The sequence below is a fragment of the Cydia strobilella genome, chromosome Z (assembly GCF_947568885.1).
Source record: "Cydia strobilella chromosome Z, ilCydStro3.1, whole genome shotgun sequence".
Lineage (NCBI taxonomy): Eukaryota > Metazoa > Arthropoda > Insecta > Lepidoptera > Tortricidae > Cydia > Cydia strobilella.
The window spans coordinates 51,894,348-51,915,646 of NC_086068.1; the positions used below are offsets into that span (position 1 = coordinate 51,894,348).

A 21,299-nucleotide genomic window follows, 5' to 3' on the forward strand; every position below is an offset into this window, starting at 1 on the left:
AATAAAAACAAAACTGCATCTTCTGCATCGCAGTGGCCAATCGTTTATATCGGACGGCCCAATTTATATTCGCGGTAGCTCTTGACTTGAGGGCCGAATATCGAAAAATCGATATTTGCGTCTCCAGGGCCAGATCTAGGGTAGAGCGAGTGGAGCGGCCGCTCTAGGCGCCGGATGGCGCCAAAATGGCAAATGAGAAAAAAAATAAGTTTTGCTTTTGGGCGCCAAAACCCGATTTCGCTCTACCCTGATCAAGGACTCGGGCCGGCACTGTGCGTCTCTATCGCCGCTCTTACGTATTCGAGCGACACAGGCAGATAACGAAATTTAGTTTTAGGCTTACGAGGTAGGCCCTGTGGTGGGAACTGTCACTTTTGCTACCGCAGGTAAAAAATGGGAAAAACAATTCTCACTTGTTAGTTAACACTAAGCGCTACTCGCACCATCCTACTAACCCGGGGTTAACCGTTAACCCAGTGTCAAATTGTACTGGTAACCACGGTAACTCTGGGTTTAACCGGTTAACCCCGGGTTAGTGGGACGGTGCAAGTAGCGCTAATAGGATTGGAAATAAGAAAACATCAAAACAGATTTTTAAAAAATACAACTAAAATGTTAAAACAAAATGCTCCCTGCTGTTCCAGGAAGGACCAAAGGTGAGATTTTTCTCATCATTTATTAGCGGTAACAATACATTGATTTTAAATAAAACTAAAATAATAATAAAATAATCAATCAATATTCAATATAATAACCAAATATTCGGACTGGAAACTGCCAATATGAATCATCTTTACACATAATGAGTACAAAAATTACTTAAAAAGATTTTTGTAAGTTACAATAATTTTTCAGAATAATTAGGCATAGAAAAGACATTTTTGAAATGAAAATTAACGTTGCAATACAGGGTTCATAATATATTTTACATTACATATTGTGCTACTTTCCTCCGCACTAGTGCGGAAATAAGTACTTTCCGTGCCTCTGTCGAAAATTTAAAGGTCCATATGTACTGTAAAACGTTAACTCGTGTCGATAATTTATCACCACTTGTTGCAAAATTGCGAATTTCCTACTTTCCGCTCTAGTTTCGTAAATAACTATTACAGTACATAATGGTGCTACTTTACCGCACTAGTGCGATAATTAGCACATTACGGAACTATGTCGAAAATTTAATGGGCCATTTATGTACTGTAAAATAATAATAATACTCGTGTCGATTTGAAACACTCCCTTCGGTCGTGTTATAGTTTATCACCACTCGTTGCGTATTTTCTACTTTCCGCACTAGTCTCGTAAATAACTAAATAAAAAGGGACGTTCATTACGTACAACTTTTCTTGTGATTAATATTGACGTAATAGTAGATTATTATAATTATGAATACCTACCTACGTTATAGGTAAGTTAAGTGTTCCATCACATAAAATAATACATTAGTCTATTTCGTTACTTATCAGTATTATGTAATTAATGGCTTGATTTTTTATTGCATAATTGTAGTTGGTGCATATAATTCGTAATAACATGTATATGTAGTAACAGAATAAGTTTTTAGGGAGCAGCAACTCCACACATGTATCTAAATACTAATATGACTATAATAATTTATTTCTTAAAGATATAATACCAACATATTATATAAGTTATTTCTGATAGTTTAAAATGGAGATTGTTCCGAAGTATGTATTAATAAATATTCTGCAGTAACCACATTTAGTTATACTACTTGTATTAATATGTTGATAAAGTACCCTAGATCCACGCTATGAATTGGCTCTGTATTGTGATACTTCCATACAAGTTAAAATAGTGATTTAAGAGGAAAGGGGACAGCCGCTTCTCCATACAATTGTAGTCCCCATTTTCCTCTCTGGATATTGACATTATGGAAAATATTTTTACATAATTTGATACATATTAACCATACCTACGCCTCTACGTTAGACTTTTTTATTTAGATTTTTTGATTATTGTAAAATTAAGGAGCAAAAAAAGGTTTCATACAAATTTTTAAATGCTAACTTTTATAATAATTAAAAATTCGAAAAAATTCAACGTAGGGGCATAACTGTGGTTGATATAAGTACTATAAACTGTGTTGAATATTTTCAATAATGTTAATATCCAGAGGAAAATGAGGACTACATTTGTATGAAAAGGAGTCTAAGGAGATTTCGCGTGGGTCCTCCACTTTCGTCTTAAACCTTTACGATTTTTACACATTATTATTCACAACGACGTGACTTAATCGCGTAAAATTAAGTTTTAAATTCTTCTCCGAGACCACGGGGACAACACCGTCCGCGAAACGTCGGAGGTAAATTTAAATCTTAATTTTACGCGATTAAGTCATGTCGTTGTGAATAATTAATAAGTTAAAATAGTGTTGATCTAATTAAATTTAATACTATTTATAATAATCACATTGAGAACTCTTTAAAATTTAAAAGTTACAACAAAAGGCCTATCTATAGTATCTATATTGTTCATCTTACAGCAAATTATCCAATATATGTGTTATGTAGGTATATTAGAGGGTAGACTGATATATGTCGGGTGTCATGCGCCAGTCGCGAATATTTCCTACAAGCCTCAAGAGTTGTTTCATTTATCAGACAATGGATACGAATGGATAAAAGTTACTATTCTAATACGCGTAAATAACTGTGAGTGTGGTTATCAAGGAAAGTGTAAGACAATGTCGATTGGCAAGATTAAAGAATTCGACGTGGTGAACGGTAACTGGCTATCGTATTGTGATCGAGTGAGAATGTATCTTACGGCAAATGACATAAAGAACGAACTTGATCTACCAACTTTAATTTCACTAGTGGGTGATCGAACACACGAACTTATGGTGAACCTTACTAGTCCTAAGAGCGGAATGGGGAATCATATACAGCCTAGACCGTCCATAATGGCGGAACGGTATCGGTTCCGGCAAGCACGCCAGCAGGCGGGCGAGAAGGTGGCACAATACGTGGCGGAGCTCAAGCAATTGTCCAGATACTGTGATTTTGGGGCGGCACTGGAAGACAACTTGCGCGACCAGCTAGTGTATGGTTATTCGGCAAAGGCTCTTCGCGGAGCAGAAACTTACCTACGCGAGGGCGGTGACACTCGCCACCGCTTTAGAAACCGCGAAGAAAGATGCTGCATTGGTTGAGGGCAGCGGAAACAGTGGCCAGGTACAATGGCAAGAAGGGCTGAATGCCGTCTACGCGGGCAACTCGCGGGGCGCGGAGCGGTGCACGGCATGCGGCGTCTACGATCATGTTGCTAAGGGCTGCAAGTTTACGTCATACCAGTGCAGTGGATGCAAGGCTATTAGGCATTTACGAAGGTTATGTCCTCGTCTGCAGCCGGCGCGGGAAGCGGGGCCTGTGAGGAGTTTCGGTAGCCGCAGCCGCGGCCGTTCTGGATCGCGGGGGCAGGGGCGCAAAGGACAAGCGACTAATTTTGTCTCAGAATCGTCTGCTGAGGCTGAGGAGGAAGAGGACGTGTCTTCCGAGGAGGCGCCAATGTACTAGATGTTTTTAAAGAATTATCGTGCGGTGAGCGTTCTTATCACTATAGATAGTAAAGTAGTACCTATGGAAGTGGACACAGGGAGTGCGTGTTCATGGGCACTTACAAAAACCGTTTTAGTCATTTACCTTTACAATCGTGTCAATCGTGTGCAATCTCACTTAGATTTTATGATAAAAGTGTAATTAAACCTTTAGATAATACCTTTTGCGTACAAATGTTGCGTATAACACCATTAATGAAATGTTAGATTTGTATAGATTTGTATTTGTATAGATTAAGTTAAAATAATTTATAATGTAATTTAATATTATGAAATAAATAAATCTAAATCTATGTAATAAACAATTGCACAATAAAATTCGGAATTACATGGATTGAAACATAATTATTTAAGGACAGTGGTGTTTATAGAATAGCAGTGCCACAATTCAAAAAATCAATGTTAAACTCCTGATCTCAGGTCTCCAAGTCATAATAGTTGTCATCTATTGGGAACTCGGGCTCATCCTCCTTCTTAATCTCAGGCTTGTCATCAAAATTGTCAGTGAAGTGAGATTTAATGTGGGCTACTAAGTCAGCTTTCTTTTCAAAAGTGAGCCCACATTCAATACAAGGCATGTTCACAACCAGGCATTCATGAGTTTCCTCATGTTTATTCAGTTTGTCTTTCCTATTGAATTTTTTATCACATTGACCGCATGAGAAAGGCTTCATTCCAGAGTGAAGGGTCACATGTCGGTCCAGCTCTCTCTTACGAGAAAATTTCTTGAAGCATATTTTGCATTGGAATCCTCTGTTTCCAATGTGTGCAATTGAAACATGAGTCTTATATGCATCTAATGAAGATAGCTTTTTTGGACATTGGTGACATTTTATATTTTTAGGCCTGTTTTTATTTGATACTGGTTTTGGTTTTAGTGGAGATGTTGTTAGCTTTCCTGAAGTGGAAGGGGTTTTATGTATTTGATTAATAAAACTACTAACACCGGAAATGTGGTCTGGTACTCGAGGGAGATCATAATCAGCACCTTGGTGGGTGGGAGAAGTCAGTAAGTTGCTGAAAGGGTTGACGCTGACTACCATATCATGTGTCTCCTGCTCATTATCTATTTCATGCACTTGGTTGGGACTCAGAGGACCATGTCTGACTTCATGTTTAATTAGTTTATCTCTTCTACCAAATGTCAAAGGGCACTTTCGGCACGCATATGGTTTCATACCAGAATGGACTAGGACATGGCGCTGTAAGTCATTGCGGCACACAAAGCTTCTTGGACATAAAGGGCATACATGTGGCTTGGTGCCCGCATGTATCCTGAGATGTTTGCTTAGATTTGTGTTACGAGAGAAGCTTTTCAGACAGTACTGGCACTGAAATGGCCTGATGCCAGTATGAACTATTGAATGCTTCCTTAAATCTGATCTGCGGCCAAAGGACTTGTCACACTCCGGGCAGTGATAAGGTTTGTCAGTGCCATGTACTTGCTTGATATGCTGGACATATTGGTTTCGCTCAGGGAACACTAAGCCACATTGTATACATTTAAACGGCAGGTTAGGATCATGGCAAGTAACCTCATGTTCTTTACACTTATCTTGAGAAATGAAAGCTTGATCACAATACTGACACATGGCAACATTTTTGAAGAATGACTCTGGCATATGGTCTCCATCAGGGGTGTTGTTTCGTTCTGTAGCATCTGCATCAGGTTGATCTGCATTGTCAGACTCCTCCGAGGAATCATAGTCTAGGCTTGGGTCTACCACCATAACAACACTGTCTTCTACAATGTAATCTTGTTTGTTTATATCTTGAGGGGTGGTGTAAAAATTGGACATCTCTGAGGAATTAGAATTGTCTTGTTCATTGACTCTATTTGTGATCTGTCTCAGTCTTGTCTCATTCTGGATACATTGAAGGCGAAATTTTGTACATTTATCTACTTTAAACAAGCATTTGTAGCAGATTCTTCCAGGTAGGCCATCATTAGGGTCCATCTATAAACAAAGAGAAAAATATTTATACACATATAAATCTGTCAAGAACTATGCTAATTATCTGATTTATACCAACCTGAAGTTCGGAAAATTCAGCGATTTTCGAGGTTAGCGCCGAATTGGTTTCATCGTCAGGCGCGGCTCCGAAAATCGACACCATCAGAGAGCTCTTGCTCAAACACAAGCGACACAGAGTGTGGAAATTAGCTATTATATAGGAATCTTCCATTTTCAAGTCCGTAAAATATTCCTTTGCAGTATATGAATCCAAACCAAACACTCGCACCAACACGAATCACAGTCAGACAAAGAAAATATCGATTAGAAACAAATTTAGACACATAGTTGAAATAATAACAGGGTTCTGTGGCTAGGGCTCGCGATCGCTACTACGCAACCGTTCGATGCGAAGGGGCAACTAGGGCGATGCCCGCCCGTCAGGGCTGCGCCAGCGGATGTCGAGCGGCGCCTCGCTTGTCACCCTTCACGCGATATTTACAGCGCTGCATAATATCCGTCACGGGTATCTTAAGTTTGTGCTTATGAAGTTATGATCAAATTTTAAATAACAACGATCAAGAAATCGTTTTTCAGCGAGTAAAACTTCAAATTTGAATTTAGGAAGGTGCAAAAGTTGCAAAACCGCGCTACTTTCGCAGAAAAATGTCATGACATGTTTTTTTTTTCATTTTTGGCCTGGATGCGAGTCCTTTAAGCCAAGTCCTTATTTCGCTATTGTTAAATGCACTAGTAGTAATGAGGGCCAAAAGGACCCTCCACACTCATGCGCGAATCGCGGCGCGAAGCCGCGAACGCGAGTGTGGAGACGCGACACAGTCGCGAGTAGTTCGCTGATTAGCGAACTAGCGGCGCGGCGCACGAGTGTGGAGGGGGCTGTATATATTGTTTAGTAAAAATGTATTCTAATAATATCTTAGTAGTAAAAAAAATATTACCGTACAGAAAGAAAACTTCCTACTATGCAAAGAGTAAAGTAAGTATATAGTCTAACCCGTTCGTATAAAAATACCGCAAATCGATGTACAGGTTAGCCGTTTGGCACACACATACTAGAGGTCAAAACAAAATTTTTGACCCGCAGTTCCTAAAAAAATTGCGCTGGGGAGGGAGTGGTAAAATTTTTTTTTTGTATGAAAACTGTGTCACTGCAAAGTTAAAAAAAAAATGTTAATTGCTTTCTTGGGGTTAGACATGAGGATATCACGTATCATTTGTGGTATATTGTACATAAAAAAAACCCCTTATCGTGTCTGGAGGAGCCCAAACTTGGTATTGTGGGACTTCTATTTTTGGTATGAATAAATAATCAGTTAACAAATAAGAAAGAAAACTAATTATATTTTCTTCTGACAAGATCAAAGAACAATTATTTTACATCAGTCAGTTTTTGATTAACGAGAAGTACATAATCGGCTTAGCGGCCTGCGTTCGCAGGCGGACGTAAACCGACCAAAGAGGTTCGCCACAGTATGTTACGAAAATTCTTTGTTTTAATTTAAAAAAAAATGCCCGAAATGTAATGATGTGATATATATTTAGAGTCGCCTCAAAAAGTCCTTTCGTATGATACCACACTCGATAGGTTTTGGAAAAAAAAAATTTTTTTCCATACAAAACCACCACCACTTTTTTAGGAACTGCGGGTCAAAAATTTTGTTTTGACCTCTAGTATGCGTGTGCCAAACGGCTAACCTGTACATCGATTTGCGGTATTCCTTTGAAATTGGGGTCGAGCGGCTTCCGCTAATATAGGTAAAGAGAGCCCTCTTGAAGCATTTTATGTAAACTCATTTGAAAGCGCCATCTCTGACTTCATCCTGAAACTAAGTATGTATGTTTGCGTGCACAACTACATAATACATATGCATCCATCCATACGTGTACTTTCGTTCTACATAATATTAGGACTACTTGGGGCCCGTTTATCAAAAGCTTGTAGCTTGTAATACAAGCGGAAGTCCTTTTTTGACAGCTTTTGTTAGAAATGGACTTCCACTTGTATTACAAGCTACAAGCTTTTGATAAACGGGCCCTTGGTCGGTTTACAAGTTTGGTTTCATGTAACAAAATCTTATTGGTTACAAGAAACCAAACAAAAAATTACTTGTAAACCTTCCAAGTAGACCTAATTTTATGTAGAAAAAGTTTAAAAATAATGAAATAAAAATAAGAAACCTAACAATAAAATAAGTATGTTTATTGCTTTCAATTTGGTATACAAGATAGTAAAGCCGGTGTAAGTACTTGCAGTATCTGATTTTCTTTGAAATTGTTTTTCTTTTTATCCTTATTTATCTTAGTATAAGTACAAAGCTGCATATAGAAAGGATCGCTTTCAGCTTTAAATAATAGTTCCTAATCTCTCCGGTGGCGCTAGTTAGGCTCTGGGACATGAGTATAACATGAACCATATAAGGCAACAAATAACCCGACCAAATTACGTAGGTTGTTTTTTGGTAGTATTTCGGTGTATGGTGGCGCCGCCTAATTACTGTTTTTTGATGGACACTTTTCATACATAGAGATTTGGCTCCTTTATATAGTCTCCATGCCCATTGCCATAGAAGGTAGGCCATTTCTATAGGAGGCCATTCTGTCACAGAGTATACGTAATGCGACAATATGATTGGTCGAGTAAATTTGTAGCCCGCCATAAACCATACAAATTTACGGTGAGGAACTGAGCACTAAAAATAAAATGCGAGTGGAGCTATATAATAGTTATTTGTGCAACAAGAGAGGTAAGTTGGTTTTTCTTGCGAGTGTTTATTTTGAGTCCTGAGAAAGCGAAAGATTGTATAATTGAATCACGAGCGAAGCGAGTAGCGAGGGACTCAAAAACACGAGATGTAAAATAACTTTGCTCTCGTGTTGCACACATAATTTTTCACCTCAGTAGTGAGAACATATTAAAGGTTAAAATGTATTTCGAATTACACAGAATAATACAGAGAAAAAAAATAATTTGTAATAAAAGTATGAAGTGGCAGTTCATGGCCTTCACTAAATTAAAAAGCTACTTTGTTTCACTCCCTGGAGTGAGGAAAGTCGCACTTTCCTCACTCCAGGGAGTGACGAAAGTAGGCTTGTTCGAGCTGCTGAGGTGAAAACTAATTAACAGACCTAGGTAGGTATAGATATACCTCACGTCATTGTATATTTATGCAAAGTTTCGTTACAATCCAACACGAAGTTTTAAAATGAGAACGAAACTCCGTTAGTATGGGAAAGTGAAATTCGTGTGAAATTCGGCCCAGCTTGCCGGGGACGCTTAAGAGCGCGCATCGCGCCCATGAATGTCGGGCTTCACCTTCACCTATCCTTTGTCTTACTTTAAAGGTGCCCCCTGATTATCAGTTCGCCGGACGATATTAGCCTGTCAGTTAAGGGGCCCACTGACTATCAGTCCGCCGGACGATATCGGCCTGTCAGTTAGAACAAAATTTTTACAGTTCCGAACAACTGACAGGCCGATATCGTCCGGTGGACTGGTAATCAGTGGGCCCCTTAAGAGGTTTTGAAACAAACGTGTAAATTGTAAAAAAATAAAAGGTAAAATGTATTTGTTTATTCTATGAACAACACAACAGTTTGCACACTAGTCCTGGGGATTGTCGAGCTGGGTAATGATTACCTGGGTAATGAATCATAACTAATGAATGAGGTTGCCCGGCGCCGAACATCTAGAATAAGTACAATGCCTGGCCTTGCGAGTATAATCCCTCGGATCTTGTGCTCAGACTGTGGGTATATCACTGTGTTTATTTAAATGACTGTAAAATTATATACATTGTGTTATATGCACAAACTGACATAGGTAGGTAACTCAAATGACTGAGAAGGACTAGCTGAAAGTAAATTATAATTATAATATTGACTTCATAGACATAGTATAGTAGTTATAGACATGAAACCGAGCGACCAGGGGTAAGAGAAAGATATATTCATGTATTGACAGGTTAATGTATGGCAGCATAAACCTTTTTCTCTTTCACTCTTATAAATTTCGGTATTTCGCCATCGCCTCCTACCTATGCTGCCATAACCCGACCATGAAAAAAACCCCGGTCGGTGATAAGGACAAAGCATATGGCACTATTTTCTCTTTCCTCTTATAGGAATCGCAATAAGACTATCTTTCTCTATCAAAGAGTGTCAGGCCCTTGATTGACTTACATTACAGTCATCAAGGTCTAACATATCTATATGCACCCTATTGTCAAAATATATGTACAGTCTGCAGCAGAATTTGGTAAGCGGGCCAGGTGTTCAAAATGATTTTGACGCGACTTTATTGTTAAGGGAATAAGAGCGTGTCAAGGCAATTTTGAACACCTCGCCCGCTTGGCAACTTCTGCTGCTGACTGTACTTAATATAAACGACTAAGTTCTCTTAGTAGGTAACGTTTAAATTCGTCGTGTAAATATTTGGATTCAGCTGCAGAGAGAGGTGACCCCCCCTGCATAGAAATTTGTTACCTATAATTAATGTTACTGTGTAACGAAGATATCCATAAAAATATTATGTTTTATTTCCGTTACACAATATTTTTATCGGTAGTTTTAATTAATAAGGCCTTAAATACTTAAAATCTTCTTTGATTGATTTTTTGTGTATTAGAATCGTCTTTTTTGTTGTAGCGGGCGTGCATTGAAAGATATTTCTTTGGCGAGTCGTTGGTTCTCGTCTTCCCTGGCTCTCGCGGCGGCGGCGCGGAGGTCCTGGGGACAAGCTGCCACCTCGTCGGCCGAGACACAGGTGGAGGTGAGCTCGTCGAAGCCGGATTCGCCGCCGCAGCTCAGCGCGCGAGGACGGCCTTCGATGCAAATGAAATATTTCTGACAGTTCGTGTCGGACCTGTGAAACATGAGAGTAGGTATTAGAGTATGAATCGGTATAGTTTAATAAATGTATTCTGTTTATATAATTTTAAGTCGGTAGAGCGTCCATAGAACTTGAATGCACGGGCTTGCCTAAGTTTACAGTAGTTGAAGCGTACTTTAAGGCTCATGAAGAAAAGAAAGCCAAGTTAACCTATTAACCTTATTAACCTTTTCGATGCCGTGTCAAACACAAAAGCTGCCACTGGGACGCCACGTCACCGAAGTGTCAAAACTGAAATTGAACTTTATGCACATGCACGTAGGTCTATGTTGCTCTGTGGTCTTTGACCGATTAATCCGAAATTTGGCGTTGGACCTGCGGTGCCGATATATCCGTAATTGGTGTCCAAAAGGTTAAATATGTATACCTACTGAACGTTCAATGAAGTACCTACCGTAAACTTAGATCTATGGTCCAGTTTTTTGTACTACTCGTTACATTTATTTTGGAACTTAAATATTTATATAAGTAGGTAAGTGTATTTACACGAATGCTCTTTCTTACGTTAACAGTAGGTTTTTATGTTGATTACGACGTTTAAAAGAAACTAATATTAACACTCATCAATAAGTAGTCATGAATTGGAACAAGTATAAATTTAAAAAAATTGGAAAGTAAAAAGCACTAGTTCGCGAAAACCAACTTTCCGCACGCTAAATTATTAATTTATTAAATCATTAGTCTGATATGGGTGTACTATTTACTGTACGTGTTGCCTGAAAATATAACTTTATTTATTTAACTGTATTAAAAAATATGTATCAGTATTTTTCTAATTATGATGAGTGTACTATAATATATAGTATACTATATAATATATAGTATCGGCTTTCTTATTGAGCGCTCGCTTACAGCTCGCGCGCACAATATCGCCTCCTGTGTAATGGCCAACTTAGCACACTTGTATCACAATGTACATTATACACATACCTTAAATGTTAATCGCGCATAATCTTTGTGAGAATCTGAATATTTTATATTCCGTAAAATGGTCCTACTTTGCTCCTTGGTGGGTAACTACGAGTATGCTCCAATTCAAAAAAAGGACAACGTCTAATATATTCTAACATAATATTTCTATATTATTACTTATATACTCAGATATACATAATTTTATGTATATTTTGAATTGCTAAGTTAGTCATAAAATAAATCTCTCTAACAGGGCCTATTAATTTGGCGCACAATCAATATGGTAACTTTACACCCCTAAGTAAGGTAGGAGCAATAATACCCCAAACAATGGGTATCTTGTGCTCCTTATTCATAGCTTCGTTTTATATAAAACAAAATTTCATAATAAAGTTGATTTACCGATATAATATGTTACATAGGATGTTCTTCAGAATATTCATTTTCAAAATTTCCTTAGTGGAGAGAGGAAAGTAGGACAATTTTAGGGTTATTAGATACCTATTTCTACACATAATTAATGTCATTAACGGGTGTATCGCGATTAAATTTCATTATTTTCCCTTTTTTCCGACGTTTCAACTAGGTTGCACTAGCTGTGGTCACGAAAGACTGACGTCCCAGCAAAATGTCAATTGAGATATTGGTAAACAACACTAATCTACCTGACATAAGTTTACCTATTTCTACACCTCAGAATCAGAATGTCAAGGGTATAATCATCATTAACGTTTAGGTCAGCGCATCGCGATGGACCTTCTACTGCGAGTCTTACACGCTGACTATGACTTGTTTACTCTTATTATGTAAGACGGCTTTTAGGGTCCCGTAGCTATTACGTCGTAAACTGACTCCATATTTAAGATTTGTAAGCTACAGTCGGTCGCACTATATGTGGATTATGTACCTATGTATGGTAGCAAAATTAAATACTTAAAAAAAGAAAAAATTAGAACCCCGTAAAAAAATTGGTTTTTAAATTCATTTATTTACATTACTCGTTCATCTTGGGTTACTTAAGTAAGTAACCCAAGATGAACGATAAGTATGTACAAATATGTACAGTCAGCTGCAGAGAAAAGGTACCCCCCATGCATAGAAGTTTGTATGCAAAGGTGCTAAGCGAATAGTATTGCTGACTGTACCAACTTTTAACCCAACCCTTCAAGTAGTTTCTGACTGTGACAGAAGGGCAGACGGATGGACAGACAGACAGAGACACACGAGTGATGTGATTCTAGAGTCTGGCTTATAAAAGTTGAGCCTGAAAAACGCGGCAATTTTAAAAACTCTGTAGCAGGCGGCTCTTTGATTACAAGGATTGCATAACTTTTATATTTTTTATAATTTTATTATTCTAGAATCTTTGTAATCAAAAAGCCGCCTGCTACAGATTTTTTGAAGTTGCCGCGTTTTTTCAGGTTCAACTTTCATTAGCCAGACTCAGGGTCCATTTTTTTAAGGTACAGGACTCTAAAATTGCCTCAACAGAATACAGTAAGTACCTCTTTCTTCTTGAAATCACTTGAAATAGAAGTCCGTTAACAATTGGGCAACATAATACAGAAAAAATGTATGGGCCCTGGAAGGAAAGTGCCTTAAAAGTAAAAACCTTAAGTTAGCTCATTCTATGTATGTATATACTTTATTGTACATAAAAAATAACAACACGATAAAACAGTCACAGAGTAAATTAGATACAACAAGGCGAACTTATCCCTGTATGGGATCTCTTCCAGTTAACCTTTGAGGAAATGAGTTTAACAGTAAGTAACGACGAATAACAAACAAAACCAACAGTGTACAATCAAGTTTTGAATACACATTGCTACAAATAAACATAAATAGAAATATAATAATAAAATAATGCATATATACATAAATAAATATATACCTTAAATAAAAATAAATCAATACTCAATATATAATATAAACAAATAGATATGAATTGGAACTAGAAAAGTAAAGGAGATTAAAGAAGTACTAATAGAGAAAACCAAAATTACCTAACTATCGGAAATATGGATGGTATAGAAAGGATGTCAATCTCTTGTGGCAGAATTGTTGCAAAAGTGACCAGATAGTGACCAGCTTTCAGCTGTAAATAATAGTTCCTAATCTCTCCGATGGCGCTAGGGAGGCTCTGAGACCAAAGAGTATTGTAATATATAGGAGACTCTGACATGAACCATAGAGGTATAATAATGTAGAGATGAAATGAGGGGCAGTAAATAACCTGACCAAATTACGTAGGTTGTTACTGGTATGTTGTCAGGAATGTTAAAACGTGTTTTTAATTGTGTCGCATTGCGTATGTTCTGTCCCTCACGGTCGCACGGGTGCACATCTATATAAAATACTAGGTGTATGGCTTTTTGATACATGAATATTCATTTCCTTACCTCTACCTTCCATAATCGGAAAGCCACAATTTTTAAGCTTCATTTTACATAAAGGAAACATTCTTTTATTCTTGAAAAGAAACAAAACTGCATTCACATTTTTTTTTGCTTGTCTAAATATTCTGTAGTAATTCGATTTTATGGATATTTTGTACGACAGACACGTGTAAGATCTAATGTTTCTTGGAGAAATGTTATCATTAATATTAACTGTATCGACTAGTAGAATAAAATAGATAGTGTTATTTTTTGGAATTTTAGTCGGTTCGATTCCCGGGCGAGACAAGCGAATTTAAAAAAATTTTGAATGCAGTTTTGTTTCTTTTTAAAAATAAAAGAATGTTTCCTTTAAGAAAAGTTAGCTAACTAGGGCCCATAATTTTTTTTCCACACTGTATATGTGTGTATATAGATACAAATTCAGGGTTTCAGGAGGTCATACGCATATTGTTTTGAAAGTTATTGGCAACGAGTTGAGATAGCAGGCATATGTATGTACCGAAAATCCGCAAAATGCTCACATATGCCAGCTTATGCAAGGTATTGGTATTTCTAATGAAGAGTTACGTCACCAAGGTCGCTCTCATCTGCTGACATTTAGCGGCTAGCGTCTACCTGACTCGGACTGACCGGTCAACATTGGCAAATGCCAACCTGTTACGATGTTTTATCAACTACTAATCAAATTATACATACCTACTTTTCTAACTATATCTATAGCACAGCTTTGACACATCGACCTTGCCTGCATCAAACCATTCTACTACTACATATTTAGTTCGTAATAAATATCTATTTATTAGGAATTGGAAAATAGATGCATACACAGTACCTAAGCGTTCAACGGGACAAACAGACGGACAGAAAAGCTACTTTAACAAGTTAATTTTTTAGGGTTCCGTACCCAAAGAGTAAAAACGAGACCCTATTACTAAGACTCCGCTGTCCGTCTGTCCGTATGTCTGTCACCAGGCTGTATCTCATGAACCGTGATAGTTAGACAGTTGAAATTTTCACAGATGATGTATTTCTGTTGCCGCTATAACAACAAATACTAAAAAGTACGGAACCCTCAGTGGGTGAGGCCGACTCGCACTTGTCCGGTTTTTTATTAATAACTATGTCTGCCCGGGACTTCGACTGCGCTGCGTGATGGGATGACGAAAACTACCCTATGACCTTCCGCGGCCCTCAAACTGTTTATCTCCATACTAAGTTCATTTAAATCGGTTTAGATAGACAGACAGAGTTACTTTTGCATTTATAATATTACCTACCTAGTTGGGATCTATACATATAATTGCATATAACAAAGAGGATATAATATTATAGAGCGGACGCGCTCAACTTTATCTTGATACCTATCTATATCATTTAAGCTACTAGGCCAAGTTTGGGATCGTTTTCGTATAAATCAGGGATGCCGAATTCATTTATGATATCAAAATGATACTATAAAGTTCATTTCACATTCCGAAGTAAAAACCCAAAAAATATGAAAAAAATACTTTTTTTAAATTCCTCTTCACGCTTAAACCCCTGAACCAATTTAATTTTGAATAAGGGCGAAAAAACTGTTGATTTTGGAGTGTAGTTTTATTTAGGGGTACCTAATTGTAAAACATTTTATCTGGACTTCAGTCCTCTAGCCGCTCTAGCGATCCATTTGTCAACTTTACTTCAAGTTCCGCCTCTAGGGGAGAGGGAGAGAATTTAGGTGTGAATTAGCCGCTTACTGACACAGACCGAATTCCACGCGGGCGGAGCCGCGGGCAAAGCTAGTATATAATGTAAATGCTTACGCAGCGTCTTACGTAAAGGAACAACTCGCGAACACGAAGTGAAGCGGCGCGGCGCAGCGCAGCGCGGCGGGCCCACGGCGTTCGCGTTCGCAACGAGATCGCCCACGTAGGACACTTCTATAGGTATCAAAGGATTGATTCACCCCGCGACACATCGCTTCGCTTCGCTGTAGTACGCTGTGTTATACATCTTCTGAAATTAATGTTATCCTTAAAACGTTTAACGAGGCATGCCTTGCATGTTACCTGTAGTATCTGTAGCCAGCAGGTGGGCCAAGTTCTTTAGATATTGCCACTTCAGGGCAGCGGAAGCCAAGGAAAGCTGAAATAACGTATTCATATTTGTTACAATTGCAAACTCAGTTCATACCTTTCATAAGTTAGCGGCTCTACATAAGTACATATATAAAACCGTTAGTGCAGATAGTGCTAGAACATGACAATAAGACGAATTATTAATGAAAGTAAGGAGACGTTGTGACAACCACAGACCTAAAATTTATGTTGTCATCCTAGTTCTGTGGTGACAACTTAATTCAAATGGTTCCATTCTGTAACTAAAGATGTCTATAAATTAAATTCAAGCAAACATAGTCTTTATTGGTTTTTGGCTGTTGGCAGCTACATACTCAGTAAGTATTAGGTCCTTACGTATAAATATATGGCAATAATCAAAACGACTTTTTTATGAAACTATAGGTATATTTAATCAAAGTATATATTACCATCGCTATCTATGCACTTTTGCCATCTCAAAGATAGTTCATTGATTCCTTTGCTGAAAAAAATGCCAGAGCGAGAATCAATAAAATCTTTGAAGGCCATTTGGACTTATTATGAAATTTCACTTAAAATCGCTTGCGACCTGACGCCATTTTGCTTTGGCGCATAGATTATCATTTCGTAGAGTAACACGTATATAGGTAATGTATTGTTCACAGAACATAATGCAAAGTATTGACATATAATTCTTTATATCGTGGTTTTTGTAGTGTTTTTACTTATTTATTTTATCAAAATAGATTTGATCAAAATTGTTTCGAGAGTCAAAGAAAGGGTTTTATGACTATTTTTACATAATTTTTATATCGCCCGTGTTACATACGTCAACATTTTCTCACAGTTGAAAATAAGTAAATAACAATTAATTACGATTCTTTACAATGCGTATGTAGGCAGAATATGAACAGTTGTCATAACAGTTTCGCCTCTGGCTAGTTGCGCTTATTCTTTAGCTTAGTGACAGACGTCAAACGCAAAAAATGGCGAACACCTTAGAATATCCTCAGAATAATAACTATTATTCTGAGGCGGACACCTCGCGGACACAAATTGTTGTCGACAGCTTGTCAATACATATATGTCAGTGATTTGAAAGCTAAAATTTTTTTTTCAAAGGTTGTATTTTTTTATTGTTCCCATATATGGTTTAAGTTTTCAATTTATTGTGATAAATTGCTCATTTTCTATCTATTTAACTAGATTTAGTTATAAAATTCAACATGTGTCAACAAGCCTATTATATGAATCAGACCAGACAGATGTTTGATGACGACGATTAGCTCGATTAAAGCTCTTAGGCCCACTTGCACCATTCCACTAACCCGGGTTAACCGGTTAAACCTGGAGTTAACATAGTTACCAGTACATTTTGACACCGGGTTAATGGTTTAACCGCTTAACCCCGGGTTAGTGGGATGATGCAAATGGGCCCTAAGTAATTTGTGACACAATGTTCGCATTGTAAATTACCTTCGGCGTCACAATCGGCGACTTCATCAGGCCATTCGCAGCGGTAGCTCTCCGAGCTGAAGGCCAGTCCCTCGGGGCACATGAAGTCATAGCCTACACCATTCACACAGTTCCTGAAACCACTGCAGTTCCTCGCATCACCCAACTTGAAGTATCCAAACTGATGGGGACAGTCCTCCGTCGGTTGAGCAGGCTCTGTAAACACACAAAAACTTCGTCTTGTTGTACCTATCTGAGACGTTCCTAGGTTCCTACGATTTATATTATATGTAGGTACTTATGCAATCGCATCGCTGAAAAGGCATAAGTATCAATTTATACAATTAGATGAGTAGAATTATTTTAACACTCATGCAGCTGCTGCTGATAGTATAATATTGATAACATACATAACATTTTACAAATCATTGTCTCGATAACGCCATGGCAATATAATAAAGTTAAAATGGTTGCAAAACTTCTACAAAGTTATTAGTCATGCGACAAGGAAACCAAAGTTTAAGACGCGCGAACAGCGTTTAGTATTCATCTCACATGCAACTTAATTTAATATTGAGCAGACGTCTTGTACGCACGCTGAGAATTTACCATAGATATATTCATAGTAATAATCTGTCTGTACTCACGCAAAGCTGAACGTTCTAGGCATTGAACCTCATTGGGGTATTGACAAGGATAAGTTGTGAAGAGCACGTTAGCATTGAACAGCAAACCGTCTGGGCAGGTCTTTTCTTCGGCCGTTCCGTTCTGAAAATTGATGTAATAAGTCACACATTTGGATAATAGTGTAGGTAATATTGTATTATGAGATTCATGAGTAACTTACTATGCACTCAATGTATCGATCACAGCTCCCAGACACAGGATAGCGTTCATTCAACTCCCTGCAGGAGCCAGCACTAGTTCTGGCTGGCTGCTGCTGGAATTGACTGCTCCGAGGGCTTGCGGTGGTTTGTTGAAACCCAGATTGGCGACCAAAGGCCGACTGGCTTTGACCTCCAAAACTGCTAAACGAGCTGGGCTGAGTTTGGGTGCGTGTGTTTCCGAAGTTTCCAAAAGCGCTTGACTGTGCCTGGAAGGGCGAATTTCCGAAAGCATTTGAACTCCGTCCACTGTTAAAACTGCCGAATTGAGCTTGCGCTGTAACAAAAATATGTCATATAAATAACTCAGAACGTCGCGAAAATTGAGTTTAATACATGAGACTTGTGTGTCAGCCATGCAATACCCTACCTACATCCCGTCACGTCTACCAGTTATAAAGAAAATACTTTACGATAATTGTGCATCAACCATAATAGTGCCTATCAAGTGGTGTCGTTTGTAAAATCACTTATTAAGACAATTTAAAGCTCAAGTACTATTTATTGTTTTTCTAGGAACACGCCGTGATATTTAATTAATATACTTTTTCATTCGGTCGATCTAGTTTTGAAACAAGTATTCCACTCCGAAGTTGGGGCTCCAAATAGCTGTTTTGTATACGTCTACCGCTTCTTGGGTTCGGTACCGTTAACCACGAAGACATTGCTTGATTTTAGGGAAAGCAAAGAAATCATTAGGGTTCAAGTCAGGGCTGTACGGCGGGTGGGCGAGAATGTCGACGTTTTGCTCTTGTAAAAACGCAATTGTTTGCCAGGAGGTGTGTCAGATTGATGTTTTCGGTTGATTTTTCGGAATTCACATAGCTTCTAGTAAGCAAAGTGTGATATATTTTTGTGATGTTCTAATCCGATAGTGGCAACGTGTCCACTTTTGGTGACAAACGAGGTGACCATTTTTTAAGTACTCCTTGAGCTTACTGAGCTGACTTATTTGGTCGGTTTCGGCTTGTTTTAGAACACTAAGACGGTGGATTGCTGTTTAGAATCTGGATTTTAAAAGATTCATCACCACTGACAATGTCACAAACGAGTTTTGAATCTCCTCGATCGAATTGTTGTAGTTTTGCGGCACCATCTAATAGCGCCTTTTTTGGGTCGTCAATAAGCAAATGAGGTATCCGGCGAGAGTTTTTTTTTACACCCAGCTCTTCATGTAAGATTTTTTAAATGATTTTCCCTGTAATGCCTATAGAAGCTTCTATCTCACGGTATATCACATGGCGATCTTCGACGATCAGCTGCCTCAATGTTTTCCTGGTTTTTCTCGGTTTTCGGGCGACCTTTACCCAGTCTGTCACTGACACGAGCAACAACCGTTGCCGTATGGAACCCTCGGTGGGCGAGACCGACTCGCACTTGTCCGGCTTTTTAAAAAATAATTATGAGAAATTTGCAAACGGTAAGACTTAAAAGGCGGCCCTCGTAAACAAATACGTAACTTAATGTTTACGTTTACACTTATAAATATTTATGCATTAAACCGCCAAGTGTTAAATTACAAGCCACAATTCTACGTGTAAGACGTTGAATCCCGAGGGGAATTCAGAGATCTTTAATTACGGTCATTGTTAACAGACTCGTTAACGGTAGAGATTCATTAGATCCAGTGAATTTATTAATTTTAATTGATCATTGTCTTTGGAACGCTATCTCACAATAGGACAAGAATTCCAATTTTATTCAGTACCTACCTACTTATTTATTGCAAATTTTCATATTTTTATGAAGTGAAATCCTCCGTAGCGGCCTTCATTAACTATTTAAATTATTTTAAATGATTTCATTATGTAAAATACAACAACAATATTTGTTCGGTTTATCGTAAAACTAGCCTCTACGTTCCCCTAATAATTAACTGCCTAATTAAAAATATGCACAATAACCTAATACATTATTTATATTTTTTATAAATATAAATACAGTAATCATATTTAGTTAGGTATATGTACAAAAATATATACCTACCTAGGTAGATATCTAATTTAGAATATTGCACGATATCAGACTCCCACCCAACCTAAATTTTAGATGAGTTCATGAATTGGAGCTAATGGAAAAAAGTTATCTACTTATTAAAAAAAAAAGGTTTTTTATAAGTGACCGATGTTCAAAACTATTATTCGGTTCGGTGGACACATTAAGTGCCTGTACGATACCAACAAAAAAATTATCAATGCACTTACCAAATGCGCAAGCGCTTAAAAAACACACTAGAATCTTCATCGCGTACGTTCAGCTCAATGTTGCTGCGTCGTATGAGTGGCGATCCGCAGACCCCAAGTCTCGACCTTGGGGACAGACCGATTGCCACACGGCTTCATCTCACGCACCGCACCCTGTTTTACAAAAACGACGAGTTGTGAGTTGTGATGAAGGTGACGCGTGTCCTGCGTGTTGGGAAACACGATTTTGCGTAGCCATGGATATTGTGTACGTAATTCCTTTCACGAGTTTGGAAGCAGACCTTAATAAAACAGAGCACTCTCAATCAGGTAGGTACTAGGTACCTACTTATTAAATCAAACTGCAACTTTGCCTTTTTTTTTAAATATATTTTTGTGTTAGTTGTTTAAAGCCTGACGCGCCATGTTGCGGAATTTCACTGGAACAAATTTTTTCATACTATACTGAACTGTCACCCTATACATGAGAATGAACAGCGCCCTCTTGTCAATGATCATACTGGTCAGGCTTATAGGTGCTAGTCCTGGCGGTTCACCCCGAAATTCAGTAAAATGCTGCAAATGGTGTTAAAGCTATGAAAATCGGCATGATTGATCTTTAGTCCATATAAATCAATTTGACCCGAAGCACCAAAAAAAAAGAGAGGAGTCATGACGTCATCTTGTTATATGGAACAAACTTGGTATTTGAAAATTATTTTTATTTTAATTTAAAACACGTGACTGCAATGTAATGATGTGATATATTTTTAGAACCGGCTCAGAATGCCCTTTCATTTAATACCACACACGATAGGTTTCTGAACATTTTTTTTCCATACAAAAAAAAATCATTTATGCAAGGCTCATAATCAGTTTTTACACATGCCATAAAAATAAATATAAAATTGAAATTGACAAAATTGGTACCTATTAATAAA

The 21,299-nt window shown here is 37.9% G+C and overlaps 2 protein-coding genes across 2 annotated transcripts; both read right to left on the reverse strand.

Moving 5' to 3' along the window:
* Nucleotides 1-1,474: 1,474 nt before the first annotated feature.
* Nucleotides 1,475-6,125, reverse strand: LOC134755090 (zinc finger protein 497-like). Its single transcript, XM_063691568.1, has 2 exons — nt 5,615-6,125; nt 1,475-5,538 (listed from the first exon to the last, which is right to left on the reverse strand). Exons 1-2 carry the CDS (start codon nt 5,765-5,767, stop codon nt 3,997-3,999), a joined length of 1,695 nt encoding a protein of 564 aa, XP_063547638.1. The 5' UTR covers nt 5,768-6,125; the 3' UTR covers nt 1,475-3,996.
* Nucleotides 6,126-9,201: 3,076 nt separating this feature from the next.
* Nucleotides 9,202-20,530, reverse strand: LOC134754017 (protein obstructor-E-like). The gene is made up of 6 exons (XM_063690077.1): nt 20,380-20,530; nt 18,139-18,452; nt 17,939-18,059; nt 17,313-17,507; nt 15,807-15,882; nt 9,202-10,417 (listed from the first exon to the last, which is right to left on the reverse strand). The coding sequence occupies exons 1-6, from the start codon at nt 20,417-20,419 to the stop codon at nt 10,177-10,179; spliced, it is 987 nt and encodes a 328-aa protein (XP_063546147.1). The 5' UTR covers nt 20,420-20,530; the 3' UTR covers nt 9,202-10,176.
* Between the last annotated feature and the right edge of the window lie 769 nt (nt 20,531-21,299).